The 15303-nt window shown below is 36.9% G+C and overlaps 1 protein-coding gene and 1 non-coding gene across 2 annotated transcripts in view; both read left to right on the top strand.

Moving 5' to 3' along the window:
• Positions 1 to 15303, top strand: part of LOC134751868 (basement membrane-specific heparan sulfate proteoglycan core protein-like) — a 253985-nt gene that overhangs the window by 182192 nt on the left and 56490 nt on the right. The window contains exon 5 of the mRNA XM_063687392.1: positions 11321 to 11434. Coding sequence (XP_063543462.1) covers positions 11321 to 11434 — 114 coding nt within the window. The remainder of the gene's footprint in view (positions 1 to 11320; positions 11435 to 15303) is intronic.
• Positions 12055 to 12127, top strand: Trnad-auc (transfer RNA aspartic acid (anticodon AUC)). Its single transcript has one exon. It is a non-coding gene; the product is annotated as a tRNA-Asp (tRNA).

The raw sequence follows: 15303 nt of genomic DNA, 5'->3' as shown, positions 1-15303 counted from the left end.
AGATCAATCGATTGGTGGAAAGAACCTTATGTTTAATAGCGTATGCATGTATTGCATGTATGTGTGTATGTATGTATGTATGTATGTATGTATGTATGTATGTATGTATGTATGTATGTATGTATGTATGTATGTATGTATGTATGTATGTATGTATGTGTGTGTTTGTTTGTATGTACTTTATTTAATATTTAATCCCAGTAAGTGTAAAAGTCGGAATTAACGGCAGAAGGTCAGTTACTCCAAAATGTTTCCGCCTTAAAAAAAAGGTTCTCAGTTTGACCCGTATGTTTGTCCGCGATTATCTCGCGTTTGGCTAAACCGATTTTGATGCGGGTTTCAGAAAAGTTATTGTTACATTCTGGAGAAGGTTTTAGTATACATAGAGCTGAGCTGATGCTGAACTCTGGCTGTACCTAGTGGAACTCACGTTTGGTGCAACATAGGCACACGCTGTTTTGGTCATCTAACACGTCTTAATGAGCACTTGGGGGAGCAGTACCCAAGATAAAGATGATGCTGAACCATGGCTGTACCTAGTGGAACTCAGGTTTGGTGCAACGTAGGCAAACGTTGTTTTGGTCATCCGACACGCCTTGATGAGCACTTGGGAAAGCAGTACCCAAGATAGAGCTGATGCTAAACCCCGGCTGTACCTAGTGGAACTCAGGTTTGGTGTAACATAGGCACACGCTGTTTTGGTCATCCAACACGTCTTAATGAGCATTTGGGAGAGCAGTACCCAAGATAGAGCTGATGCTGAACCCTGGCTGTACCTAGTGGAACTCAGGTTTGGTGCAACGTAGGCAAACGCTGTTTTGGTCATCCGACACGCCTTGATGAGCACTTGGGAGAGCAGTACCCAAGATAGAGCTGATGCTGAACCCCGGCTGTACCTATTGGAACTCAGGTTTGGTGTAACATAGGCAAACGCTGTTTTGGTCATCCGACATGCCTTAATGAGCACTTGGGAGAGCTGTACCTAATAGTGGAACTCAGGTTTGGTGCAACGTAGGCAAACGTTGTTTTGGTCATCCGACACGCCTTCACATTTCTCTCACTACACATTCGTAACAAGGCTTTACTTCGTAAAGAACTCATTTTAAAGACTAATTTATCATATTTTGAACAAACAACATAAAAAACACCGGAACGCTAACTTAACCGGGTCAATATTACGTAATGAAATGTAAATGTGACGTTTTCAATCAAAAGGTACCACATTGTCGCTTACCATAAAGACGAAAATTGGTTGTATCTTTATACGAAAAACCTGTCAGAATGTCCTTATGATAAGCGACAATGTGGTACCTTTGCTTGAAACTACACAAATAAACAAATACACGTGGCAAGGAGCGACCAGCCGCTCCCTCCGCGCCCCGCCCCCCGCCTCACCGCGAGCCGCCTATCGCCGTACTACCTGCGTGTGGTTACGCGAAACTATGATAACTCGAGATAGTAGATATCCAGTTTGCCGTAAAAAAACTGCGAAGAGTTACGCATAATTATTCTAACTTGAGTTAGAAGAGATACGCATAACTCAATGTCCAAAAATTCGAAAACGTCTATCTTAAAACATGAAATATCTCAGTAACTAAAGACATTTTTTGAAATTTTGTTTAAGTATTATGTAAAGCATAGTGTCTAGTTTCATTTTGCATTGGTTAGGCGTATCTCTGCTATCTAAAGATAGCAGAGATACGTCTGACACGGCAGAATTGCTTGACATCAATTATCAGGCAATTCATTACATTTCTCAATTTCACCCCCGTTTTCACTTTCTTTAGGGATGATTTCCGACATAAAAACTATTCTATTTCCTTCCCCGGGACTCAAACTATCTCTATGCCAAATTTTACCGTATATGTACCTTTGTAAATTTGACGTGTAAAATGTATATTTTATCAATAAAACATTGAATTGAATTGAATTTAACTAAATCGGTTTATCGGTTTAAGCGTGAAGAGGTAACACACAGACAGACGGACGTATTTATAATATTACTTAGTATTATCCATATACTCAACCAGTAACATCATAATTCTCAAATATTGAGTGATGACAGGACTACTTATGATGTTATTAAAAATGCTAGGTTATCTTACGTATCGTGATCGTGATATATCGACATTTATTTACTTACGATGGGCCACTATTACGAACAAGTCCACTTTATTTTTACTTGATTTCCACTTCAATATAACGAGTTCAATCTTCGATTGCAGAACTCAAACTGGCTATTGGCAATACGGCCAATACGGAGCTACAATACAGTTTCCATTGTTGACATTTTGTGCTGTGCGCCAGTCACTGCCGAGCAAGAGATTGGAAATGCTAACAGGGATATTACTTCTATTGTGCACTTTGGACATTATAATATCTTCCAAGTATAGTTATGCCAAAGATGAATAGATTGTATTAACAACCGTCGGTAAATAAAGGTAACAAAATAAATTCGCGATAGACCCGATTATAAATGTGATTTAATATGTGTTCAAAGCGCGGAAGTTTTAAATGTTATATGAATAGATTTTGTCGACATAGACAATCAATGACTCTTTGCTTTTACAAAACTGTATTTTTTCCCTAATTTTTCGACGTATGTTTTGTATTGTAGTTTATTGTAGGTAGGTACGACGATATATATAGATAGATATAGTTATCTTATTAAACAAAGTCCCCCGCTGCGTCTGTCTGTATGTATGTTCGCGATAAACTCAAAAACTACTGAACGGATTTTCATACGGTTTTCACTTATCAATAGAGTGATTCCTGAGGAAGGTTTAGGTTTATAATTTGTTAACCCATGCAAAGCCGGGGCGGGTCGCTAGTATATAAATATTTATATTCATAGAAATCATCCATAACTCAAAATCAAAATAACATTTAAACCAACAAATAAAATAAATACCCTTACCAGGCATATTAAATATATTAATAACGGGTCACTCGCGTATTTTAAGTCGAAAAACGCTCGACATATTTCACTCCGTACCGAGGAGTATCATCAGGAGCTTGCGTTGACGGTGACCCTTACCAGGATTCGAACCCGGGACCTCTTACTTCGTAGCAGGTAGGGTCACTACCGACCAAGCCAAAAGGCCGTCAAAACTCTTTGAAATATCGTTTCTTTAGAAAAATACACCTTTATTTTTTGTATAATTTAGAGTTTAGACATTTCAAGTCTGTCATTCTATCCTTGTTTACTTAAGTTCAGAGCAAACTAATTGATGTTGCCACTTTGCAGTGTATAAATGGAACCGGGTAAGAAAACGGTTGATAATTGTTTTCTGATAACAGAAATGGTTCATATTTCAGACGCCATTTTGCTGAAGTTTCTTTAACAAATCTTAATTTCGCGGCTTTCATAAATGAAGATTGTTTAAATGAACCTTTCGTGAGATACTTTAACGGTAATTAAAATAAAAGAAACTAGTCCGACCGGAACCGGATTTTTTGCCGCAACCAGAACCTAGTTCGGTTTTGATCTAGTTTCGACCGAAACCGAATCTTCGTCCCAAACATGATTTTTATGCAAGCTAAATATTTAGGTATTTAGGTATGCTAATACCTACTTATCTGCTACTTGTTAACATAGGTCTTAACATACCTATTCTATGTTTATTTTAAATACATTTATAAATGTTCGTATATGTATATTCGATAGCCAATTGGTATTTTATTTCCTGAAAATAATATTACTAATGCTAAGAAAAATGGTATAAAATATAAACGATAAATGATCGCGCCAAAAAGGCAACCGCCATACCAGACCTGTGACGTCATAATAACAGTACAGTAACAAAAAAACGATGTGCAGTGCAAACTTTTCGCAGTTGTTACAAATTTAACACTTAATTGATTCTGCTTGATAGTGAGGTCACTCACGAGAAAAAATAGTGGTCGTTTTCGGTCAAGTGACACACAGATAATAAAACTTTTTTTTTGTTTTTTTTTTTATGATATAGGAAGCAAACGAGCAGACGGATCACCTGATGGTAAGTGATTACCGCCGCCGCCGCCCATGGACACATACTACGATTTTAACTTCTAAATTAGAAATTAATAGTGTTATTATAACAAAATAGTATTAAATTCGTATTTCTTATGGTAAGAACTATATAAATAACATTTAATAATTTAATTTTGATAGATGAAACTCCCCTATTGTCAAGATACATAAACGATGACAAGGCATTTCAGTACCATTTCACCATTTTTCGGAAACCTCTTGTTAGGCTTGCGGCCGAGAACGGGTTATCTCCATGTTAAATCAAAATTCGGCAAAGGTGCTATTCTAATATCAGCTTGAAAGCTGATATTCATATACGGAGCAACTATCTCAGCGCAATGTTACGTTCATTTCATACTCAAATAAGCGCCCATTACCAACAACTTGCCCCGAAGACTTACAACTAAGCAAGCGCGTCTAGTCGCTCCATCTACTGTGGAAACTTTATTGTTCGCGTTGAGATTTGCGAGAAGTTCGTCTTATTATTTAGCGTAGACTACCACTTCTAGAAGCGTTTTCTGAGGCTTAGATGCTCTTTTTAAATCTTGCAAACTGAATTAGACCCACTTCCCATTACCACTTCCCACACACGCACACACACACACACACACACACACACACACACACACACACACACACACACACACACACACACACACACACACACACACACACACAAACAAACAAACAAACAAACAAACAAACAAACAAACAAACAAACAAACAAACAAACAAACAAACAAACAAACAAACAAACAAACAAACAAACAAACAAACAAACAAACAAACAAACAAACAAACAAACAAACAAACAAACAAACAAACAAACAAACAAACAAACAAACAAACAAACAAACAAACAAACAAACAAACAAACAAACAAACAAACAAACAAACAAACAAACAAACAAACAAACAAACAAACAAACAAACAAACAAACAAACAAACAAACAAACAAACAAACAAACAAACAAACAAACAAACAAACAAACAAACAAACAAACAAACAAACAAACAAACAAACACACACGCACGCACACAGTGATGGAAGGATCCATGACCATTATTCGATTGGGCTGAAACAACATACATACCTAATAATATGTAAGTAGGGTGACAATGCAATATTATGGTGGCCATAGGAACTGTGATAAAACAATAACGCAACCTAATTGTGTCTGGGTTTTATAGAATTGTCTCAGTGAGTATTATTATGCTTGTTGAAAGAAAAGTACTTCGTTTCTTTAAACAAAAACGTAATTTTTGATACTGACATATCTAATCCATATCGTATCTAGACGTAATATTTGACGTATATATCAGTCTAGTGACCGTAATTGTTTTATATGCACCATCTACGCGTATTCAATGATCCGTGTTATATTGGCTAATGCGGTATCTAAGGCGTGTATTGCGCATGCTTGTGGTAATAATACTTGCTTGAGGCTACTCAAGCGAAAGTTCTAGGATAAGGTGCTGTTTAAATAACACAGCACCTTATTTGAAGTCCCTGTCGGGTTAAAATTAACCCGACTGCGACTTTAAAAATTACAGGATTTCAATGCGTCCCCGATTTATTATCTTTTTTGTTTAGAAGGGTAAGTTAGGAGGGGAAGTTAGGGTAGTTGGTTTCTATTCTATAAACAGGTCAGAATGATTATAACGGGATCTGGAAGGACGAATAGAAAATTTCCACCTTTTTGAAGTCGGTTGAAGAAAATAACAAAGACCTTAAAATACCTAGAAATATGAAAATAAATAAATAATAAATATCAAGAGCCCGCTTGGTCGCAAAAAATAATAATTTTATAACAGGTTCCTATAAGAATCTGCTGTAACTTCCGGGTATTTTTGTAAATTAATTTAATTTTTGTGTTTGTTTTTAACCCATTTAATTTTTATAAATTATTAGGTATTTTTGTAAATTAATTTAATTTTTGTGTTTGTTTTTAACCCATTTAATTTTTTACCTTGCTATATAAATAAATAATAAAATACTTGATTTAAAACACGCCGCCTAAGAGTAATCTTGATTTTATTATTAAAACGAAAATATAGTATATTATAAAACGCCTGACGAATTTATAATAATTACCTATTATTAGGTAAGTATCTTAACGACAATACCGTGTTCAGTTTATTTTGAACACCCCGTCCGCTTAGCAACTTTTCTGTTTGTTCGTTTCACAATTAGGCTGTCAATTACTAGAACGGCTCTGTTTTTTAGTGTTCCATCTTCCTTAAGGGTAACAGAAGGCGTTGGGCCACATTACCATTCCTGTGAGGGTCTCTGTCAAGTTTACGAACACATTTTTCTCCCTAGAATGCCTGGAGGGCTATTAAAGTAGATTACCGAGTTGAACGCTCAACCTAACTAGTATAGATTTAGATTTATTTATTAAAAAAATAATTTAATTTTAATTTATTATTTTTATTAATTTATTTATTTATTTATAAGTCTTTCTGTGATTATTCATACCTTTTTTAAGCGTTCGAAAGTCATACTAACATACCGTGCGAGGCGTGCTTGAACTTTTGTTAGATTCGGCGACAGGAATACATATAGACGAAGCTTTCAATATGTAACATTATGGACTTCGAAAACGGTCAATATAATTGATACTTATCTGACACTTTTTTATACCATATCGGTGGCAAACAAGCATACGGCACGCCTGATGGTAAGCAGTCATCGTAGCCTATGGATGCCTGCAACTGCTTCTGTTCGGGGTACGACAGAACCTCGCAACTGTCGTCGAAACACTCACAAACGAAACGTTCGGTCGGTGAATCGTTGATAGTCTAAATATTCAAAATATTTATCAGTACGGTTTTTACTCACTATTATTTTTAGTCGCTTTTGGCGACATGTTTCGGATTCTTTGGGAATCCATCCTCAGGCACGAGTGTCCGCGGCGGTTGTACGTCGTGCACTGCCCGCATGCCCGTGAGGATGGATTCACAAAGAATCCGAAACATGTCGCCAAAAGCGACTAAAAATAATAGTGAGTAAAAACCGTACTGATAAATATTTTGAAATATGTCTCACGATAGTTTAAGTGCGATTAGTCTAAATATTCTGTCGTGGAAACGCTTACAGACGAAACGTTCTATCAGCGGACAGTTAAGCGACGAAGCGACTGTCGGCGGACGTTTACAGAGCCCTCCAGAGGTGTTACATGCGCGTTGCCGACCTTTTAAAAACCAACAATATATATTATCGCTGAAAGTTATTACTTCTCCATAAATATACCCCGCCCGCAGCATTAAATACTACCCAATAGGTACACAATTTCACGCTATTAAGAAAAAAGTTGTGATTGATAATAAAAGTTTTACGCATTATGCTGAGTTGGGTCCATTTCGTGATGCACACTTTATGATCTCTTCTTTTCTTGCTGTTGTTGTCTGTACATTTTCGTACTTGTGTTGTGATCGTCACGAATACGAGTAAATGTCTTTTATCTTTTATATATCTTTATCAATAGGTACCTACCTATTTGACGTTATCAACATGCGCGCAGTACTGTTGTATCGCTCTCGGCACAATTCCCGTGGGGTATACTCAAATACTCAATACTCAAATATACTTTATCTTTATACATGTAGGCATAGCAACAAGCACTTATGAATGGTAAATAATATGTACATATATGTAACATTTTCAACCAAAAGGGTACTTATTGTCGCTTGTCAGTAAGGCGCTATTTCCATATAGCTTCAATTAGAAATCAACCTTATCGACAAGCGACAATGTGGTACTTTTTGGTAAAAACGTCACATATATCTCATCATATATCTTAAGCTGATTATCAGAGCAATTAATTGATGTTAATATTATTCCATAACAATATATTTATTATACAGATCAAATTTAATGCTAAGAATTTCACAAAAAGATCGTCAAACATAAATTACGGTAACGTTGTGGGGGGAAGTCTGACGAGGCCATGACTGTCACGTTCTAACAAGTAGGTGAGTGCGAAAGTGACGGACTTAGTGATAGGGGAAACCATGCTGCGCGGGCTGAGCTCAGAAATGTCCGAGCTCTATAGTTCGTTTTTTTAGCATAAGAAAGAGGGTAAGCGATCTTGACGTGCTTTTTATTCAAAATCACTTTTGCAAAATAAGTCACAACAAATATGTTACAATTATAAATCACATTTGCTTTCATAAGTAATATAAACAAATATTTTAAAGACGTTTTTTAATATTTTTCAATAAAAAGACGTCGAGATTGTTTACCTTTTTTCTAGTTCGTTGATTACATTGGTCTGAGAGCTAGCTAGCTTACGTAAGGCTATAGAAATATGCCCTGGAAAGCTGTTTTGAGGTTATTCGATACGGTTACGCGCTTCCAATTTGGGTTATATCAGGCTAAATTGTGGCTTGAAGAGCTTTAGCGGAATATACTGGTCTATAAATTAGGGCGTCGGCTGGGTCCAGTGAAGTAATCTAATTTACTGAACATTTTGTCGTCTCTAAGCCAACGAGATAGAATGGTCAAGAGCGAAAATAAATAAATAAATGTTATAGGACATTCTTACACAGATTAACTAAGTCCCACGGTAAGCTCAAGGAGACTTGTGTTATGGGCACTCAGACAACGATATATATAATATAAAAATACTTAAATACATAGAAAACACCCATGACTCAGGAACAAATATCTGTGCTCATCACACAAATAAATGCCCTTACCGGGATTCGAACCCAGGACCATCGGCTTCACAGACAGGGTCACTACACTCACTACGTACTAGGCCAGACCGGTCGTTGAAAATGTCTGTGATATTTATTTGAATACATATATGATTTATTTATGATATGTATGTGAGTGAATCAACTACGTATTTGATGTTTTTCGGTCCCGTCTACCAGATGACAAGAATAGCTCAGTTTGTTAGAAAAAATATTTCACCAAGGTTTAAAAAAATTCTTTATTCAACATTTAACGTAATTTAACTTGCAGTGAACCCCGCACTAGGCATGGCCTGTATCGCGGGGGTCAAGGTCATCACGGGTTACGAATACTATAATATGATAACCAAGGGCTTGGCACTCTTTGATAGAGAAAGATAGTCTTATTGCAATTCCTATAAGAGGAAAGAGAAAATAGTGCCATGCTTTGTCCTTATCACCGACGAGGTGGCATCATAGGTAGGAGGCGATGGCGAAATACCGAAATTAATAAGAGTGAAAGAGAAAAAATCCCATGCTGCCCAAATTTTATATGAATATTCTTTCTCTTACCCCTGGTCGCTCGGTGGCGCGTCTATAACTACTTGTATGTACTATGTCTACACGTTAAAAAGGTACAAGAGAGTACAACGGTAAAAGAGAGTAGAATGAGGTGGTATGGGCACGTTATGCAAAGGGACGAAAACTACACAGTGAGGAAGGCTATGAACATCCCAAGCAACCCCAGGGGAAGAGGCAGAAGACCAGCAACCTGGTGGTCCAATGTCGAAAAAGAGATGAGGATACAAAACCTGACAACACAGACAACCCAGGATAGATTGTCCTGGCGCCGACGTACGAGGAGGCCCGACCCCAGCTAAACTGGGAAATGGGCTGGACAAAGAAGAGGAGGTAACATACACGTTATACAAATACTCTTTATTGCACACCTCAATAGAAGAAAGTAATACAGAAACTTAGCGACACATGTAGAGGCAAACAACAGCTTCTTTATGGCTAAAAAGCGATCTTTTCCAGTCTACCTAAGGTAGCGGAAATTATTAACTACACTGTTTTCTTTGACATGTCACGTTACGTACATAATATTAAGCATAATCATAGAAAAGAAAGAGGAATGTGAACTTGTATAAGTGTAATCTTGTTGGTAAGTGAAATGTGTTTGAGTGAAATCTAAAAGTGTAATGCAATGTAAAAGATTGTTTGGATTTAATTGTGTTCGAGCGTTATGAAAATGTGAATAGAAGAACTCGAAAAGGAATGAAGAAGGAAAATTCTATGAATACATTAGGAATCTCTTGGGTAGGTTTCAGAATTTCTTCTTAACATTATATTTTATTATCTTGCTTGGTAAGTAGATGGCCCACTATGGAAAGGGCCTATAACTATGGCTTACAAATTGCATGTTTAGTTAATATAAATGTCATAAACCCAGGAATTTAAGAGGCACCCGGCGACCATAAATACGGGAAAGAGCGACAAAAAAATTAATTCACCCATGTTCTCTTAATTTCTCAGACACTTTGCCCGATTTGGAATAAAAAATTGATTTAAGTCTTCCCAGTTCAAGTCAGGGTATTAAAGACAACCTGGACAAATCGAGAGATCAATGTTTCGTAGAGTTGGACCAAGATAAGTCTGCAATGATTTTGATAGCACACGCAGTGCAAGTGTTATTTTAAACGTCAAACTTCTATACACACTTGCACTGCGTATGCTATCAAAATAGTTGCAGACTTTTCTTGGTCTAACTCTATACATTTTTTATAGTCATTACGGGTTTTTTCGTCGGGCTAGGATTATGTCATAAAAAGGACTGTCATTGTTTTTTTTCTTTCAGTATACGATTCTCAATGCAAGTTCCTTCACCTTCTTGTAACGACATCTATTTGACGTTCATGACATAACCGATACTATTTTAATTGAATGCAGTATTTTGTTGTATCAAAGTTATCAAACTAACCACAAATTTGTTTAATAGGCTTTACGCTGCAGTGTGCTGACCACAAATTTATACAACACTTAAAATTTATTTTCGTCACGTTTAATTTTGTCGAACATTGCTTTAGTAAACAAAACCACATTATGTCGAATATGTTGAGCGTAAAGTAAACGCAAACCCGCAGTTATTTAATTTACGATTTTCAATCAGTTATTTGGTTATTATTTACGCATAACATTTTCCGTACATGTATTGGCGCGAGGGAGACGCACGAGTGAATGATATATATCATTTAGATATCGTTTTGATGTCCTCTAAAGTTTGAATTAAGCCTTAGTAACACCAGGGGTGCGAAACTCCTCGCTTCGGGAAAACTCGGCTCCGTACGGCTCAGCATTGTGCATTGCTTCGGGGAATTATTAGGGTTGGCACAACTTAACGTCTCTTTGCGTTCACGACCACAGATATGATAATGACTTGAATTTTGACAATCCTAAATAGCCGATAGGGATACTGCCATATATTAGAAAGTATTGCATTATTCGAGCCTGAACCACTGTCAGACTTCGGTTTGGTAGGAAGTTTCCTTTCTGTACGGTAGTACTATTATTTATTTTGTGGTAACCACCCTTCTTGTTGATGCTGACGCTATTTTCATTTGTTTCAGTACCTCCAGAGCGGCTGATCATCCTTAATCAAGAGGGCACCGAGGTGCAAGGCGGCATACTCGGGCCTTATGATGAAGGGGCAGAGGTCAATTTGACCTGCGTTGCTGTTGGGGGTAAGTTACTTTTATTATTTTAATATAAACAGACCGCCCTTAAACATGACCACTATAAAAATGGCCGCCTTTTAAAATATATTTGCTTATGGTTCGATTGCATTTCAAGAGATGCATTGAAGAATAATTTATAATGCGCTTTTTCAAGCGCTCTAGGTATATTTCTGAACGGGAATTAATGACCCCAGCCACACTGACACTGACAGCTAACCGTTCTCTATTAATATGTTTAGTTCCAAATATATGGTAGTGTACGGACGATAATTTTACGTGATAACGTCATAAGAAAACATTGGTCAAAAATTGCATACTTTTATTTATTAATTGAATTGAATTATTATCACTGAATTATGATTATTTTGTATAATACGAAGGAGTTAATTGAAAAATACAAATTAAATATATTTTTAAATTTAAAAGTGGAAAAATTACTGCCTTGGGTGAGACTTGAACTCACGGCCTCTGGATCGATACTCCAGCGCTCTGCCAATTGAGCCACCAAGACCTCAAGAAAGAAAAAAAGTTTAAAAAGTGAAAAGTGAAAGTTGAAAGTTTAAGAAGTGTAACACTCTTACGGTAGATGTCACTAGGGTCTTAAGATTTGCTGACTATGGATTGAGGTCTTGGTGGCTCAGTTGGCAGAGCGCTGGAGTATCGATCCAGAGGCCGTGAGTTCAAGTCTCACCCAAGGCAGTAATTTTTCCACTTTTAAATTTATTCTAAGCTTAATAGCATCGATCGCAGACGTTTCTGCTTGTTAAAAATTAATATACAAATTAAATATATTAATAACGGGTCACTCACGTATTTTAAGTCGAAAAACGCTCGACATGTTTCACTCCGTACCGAGGAAATATGTCTGTGGTGTCTCACGGAAGTTTTGTTATTAAACATATCAATAAATTAAAATTTATTTGATTTTGGCCGTAACGTTACACGTTACCATGGAGATCTGTCTACAATGTGTCACTTTTCCGTGCATGCTACCGGTGGCCCAAGACAGAGAGAGATGGAACCGTTTGGAGGAGGCCTATACCCAAACAGGGGTTCTTGCAACAGAACCATATTAATAAAAATAAAAATAACTAATGTATATACACAAACAATTAGTTTTAATAACAAAACTTCCGTGAGACATAGACATATTAAATATATTAATAACGGGTCACTCACGTGTTTTAAGTCGAAAACGCTCGACATGTTTTACTCCGTACCGAGGAACGTCATCAGGAGCTTGCGTCGACGGTGACGGACAGACTGCGCCGGTCCGTCACCGTCGACGCAAGCTCCTGATGACGCTCCTCGGTACGGAGTGAAACATGTCGAGCGTTTTCGACTTAAAACACGTGAGTGACCCGTTATTAATATATTTAAACAATTAGAGTAATAAAAAAATGCTTTATAAAGTAAAAACTGTATATAGAAGTTAGAACAAAAAAATAATACTAACATTAGAAAATAGATTACTTAAATAACTAACATGAAAACTGTAATCTTAAGTGCAAGCAAGGAATAAAAGGCTTTTTTATTTTATTTATTTATTTTTATACCGGTGTTCATCGATTTATAAGGCGTTATCACGTCAAAAAAACTAAACTCAGAGTTAAACGTTATAAAGTTACATCACGGCATTGTTTAATACACTGTATACTAGTTTCCGTTGCTATACTAGTTTTCTCAACTATGTTTTATTTTTAAAAATACGGCGTGTATTTAACGTACCAATTTAGTAACAGCATAAAATTCCAACTTTTCCCGAACACACTCATGAGCGGAATTCGGATATTACAATTTCATCTTGCTTCGATACGACCTTGACTGACTTAGCACCACTTGCACCCTCCCAAAAAAAGGTTTAACCGGTTAACCCCGGGTTAGTGAATGGTGCAAGTGGCCCTTAGTTATTAATGCGCGCAAAATGCAGGATGCAGTCGTAACATTAGGCATTTCGCTCATACGTATTGGTGCAATTCAATATCAAATTGTTAAATCGTGATCCTAATTAAACGACTAATGGCATTTAGCGCACGTATCAAAACAAAATCAATACTATAATAATTTTGAGTCGGAATGAGCCTCCTTTGTAGGTCGTATCAAAACAAAATCAAATTGCAAAATCAGAATGCCGCCCCATTTTATTTGATGCGGGTCGCACCCCTTTTGTTCTCTTCTTCCGCTTGTTGTTTTAGCATTTCCGGTAATATTTTACAGTTTTTTGTGCAATTTTACCGCTTTATTACGGCGACCTTTTGCACTTTAGCGAGAAAAATCGCGCTGTTTGCGCGGTGTGCAATGAATTTTGTGTGTAGCTTTATGTATTGTGAAATGTTCTTTATTGGACTATTCTGTTTTGTAGTACATTAAATAATAATGCAGGGTACATAAAAAACTGTGTATAATTATCTTCTCACTTTTGTGTGAATCTTAGTGCGCAGATTGGAATAATTATAATTATTTCATTTGATTTATTTAGTAGTTCTATGAAATTATGACGTACTTGTAAATAACACTGGCACTGCGTGTGCTGTCTCGGTCTAACTCTATGTAATATTAGCATTAATAGATAATCCTTGCAAATTTTTGGATGTTTTTCGTAATGGCGCAACCATTGGGAGTTCGCGAAGTCTACAGCACACAGAGCCGCTAGCTTGCTTTATGGATTTTCAAAAGTGGGTAGATTGAAGTTTTCACGATTTTTTTCTTTATGTATAAAATGGCTTCTGTTAAATTTACATGGACCTAGCAACAGGGGAAATGCATAGAATTACATTCAGATTTCACATTCGTTTCACAAAGGTTCGCATTAGTATACATCATTCATCTTCTCATTAGTTTTTGAACAATCAAGAGGGCCTTTACCAGCTGTGGTGAAAATTTTTGCGTTTCAGTCAGTGGCAAAATTTGTTTACCCTCGTGCCTTGAAAACCTCGCAATGCTCAAGATTCCACTTTTCGAACCAGTCGCTACGCTCTTGGTTCAATTTTGGAATGTTTCGCTTGCTCGGGTATCAATTTTAGCACGAGCGGTTAAACAACAAATTTGGACCCTTGTAAAACAAATAACTATTGTTTGTGCTTGCAGGATTTAACCCGAATAAATAATATATACAAACGTTGCAAGTTAAATAAATTACTTGTAAAATTAAACATATTAATAACGGGTCACTCACGTATTTTAACTCGAAAAACGCTCGACATGTTTCACTCCGTACCGAGGAGCCCGAACTCGCTCGCTGGAGGAGCTCGGTACGGAGTGAAACATGTCGAGCCTTTTTTCGACTTACAATACGTGAGTGACCCGTTATTAATATGTTTAATATGTCTGTGTCTCACGGAAGTTTTGTTATTAAAATTACTTGTAAAATTGTAGAGGCTCAATAATATTTTAGGAAAATTGCTGTCTGAAGTTCAAACTATAGGTTACCAAACTAGTGCAAACCTCAGACCGATGGATTCGCCACAGTAGCATTCCCGGGAGGATAACGTTCGATTTGCTCGGTTGGTAAACAAAGCAAAATTGCTTTATGTCTTGTTTCTGTATCGGCTTTTAGAAATCAAACTCAATTTGGCATCAGTTATTAGAAAAGTTTGATTTAGGTGGAAAACTATGTAGACTTGTTAACATTTATTTATAGGAGCTGGTTGATAAGCGAACGAGGCGATCAAAATGAACTGAACACAACTTTTTGTTAGCATAAGTGCATTCGTGAGTTATTTCGAATATATCGCTCCCTTACGCAGCTTAGTACGTAGGCGAACAACACGCGAACGCGAAGCGGAGCGGAGCTGCGCGGCGCGGCGCGGGGTGAATTAATCTTTTGATACCTATAGAAGTGTCCTACGTGGGCGATCTCGTTGCGAACGCGAACG

The sequence above is a fragment of the Cydia strobilella genome, chromosome 23, assembly GCF_947568885.1.
Source record: "Cydia strobilella chromosome 23, ilCydStro3.1, whole genome shotgun sequence".
Classification (NCBI taxonomy): domain Eukaryota; kingdom Metazoa; phylum Arthropoda; class Insecta; order Lepidoptera; family Tortricidae; genus Cydia; species Cydia strobilella.
The sequence above is the reverse complement of the archived record's forward strand: the minus strand, read 5'-3'. Positions and strand labels throughout refer to the sequence as shown.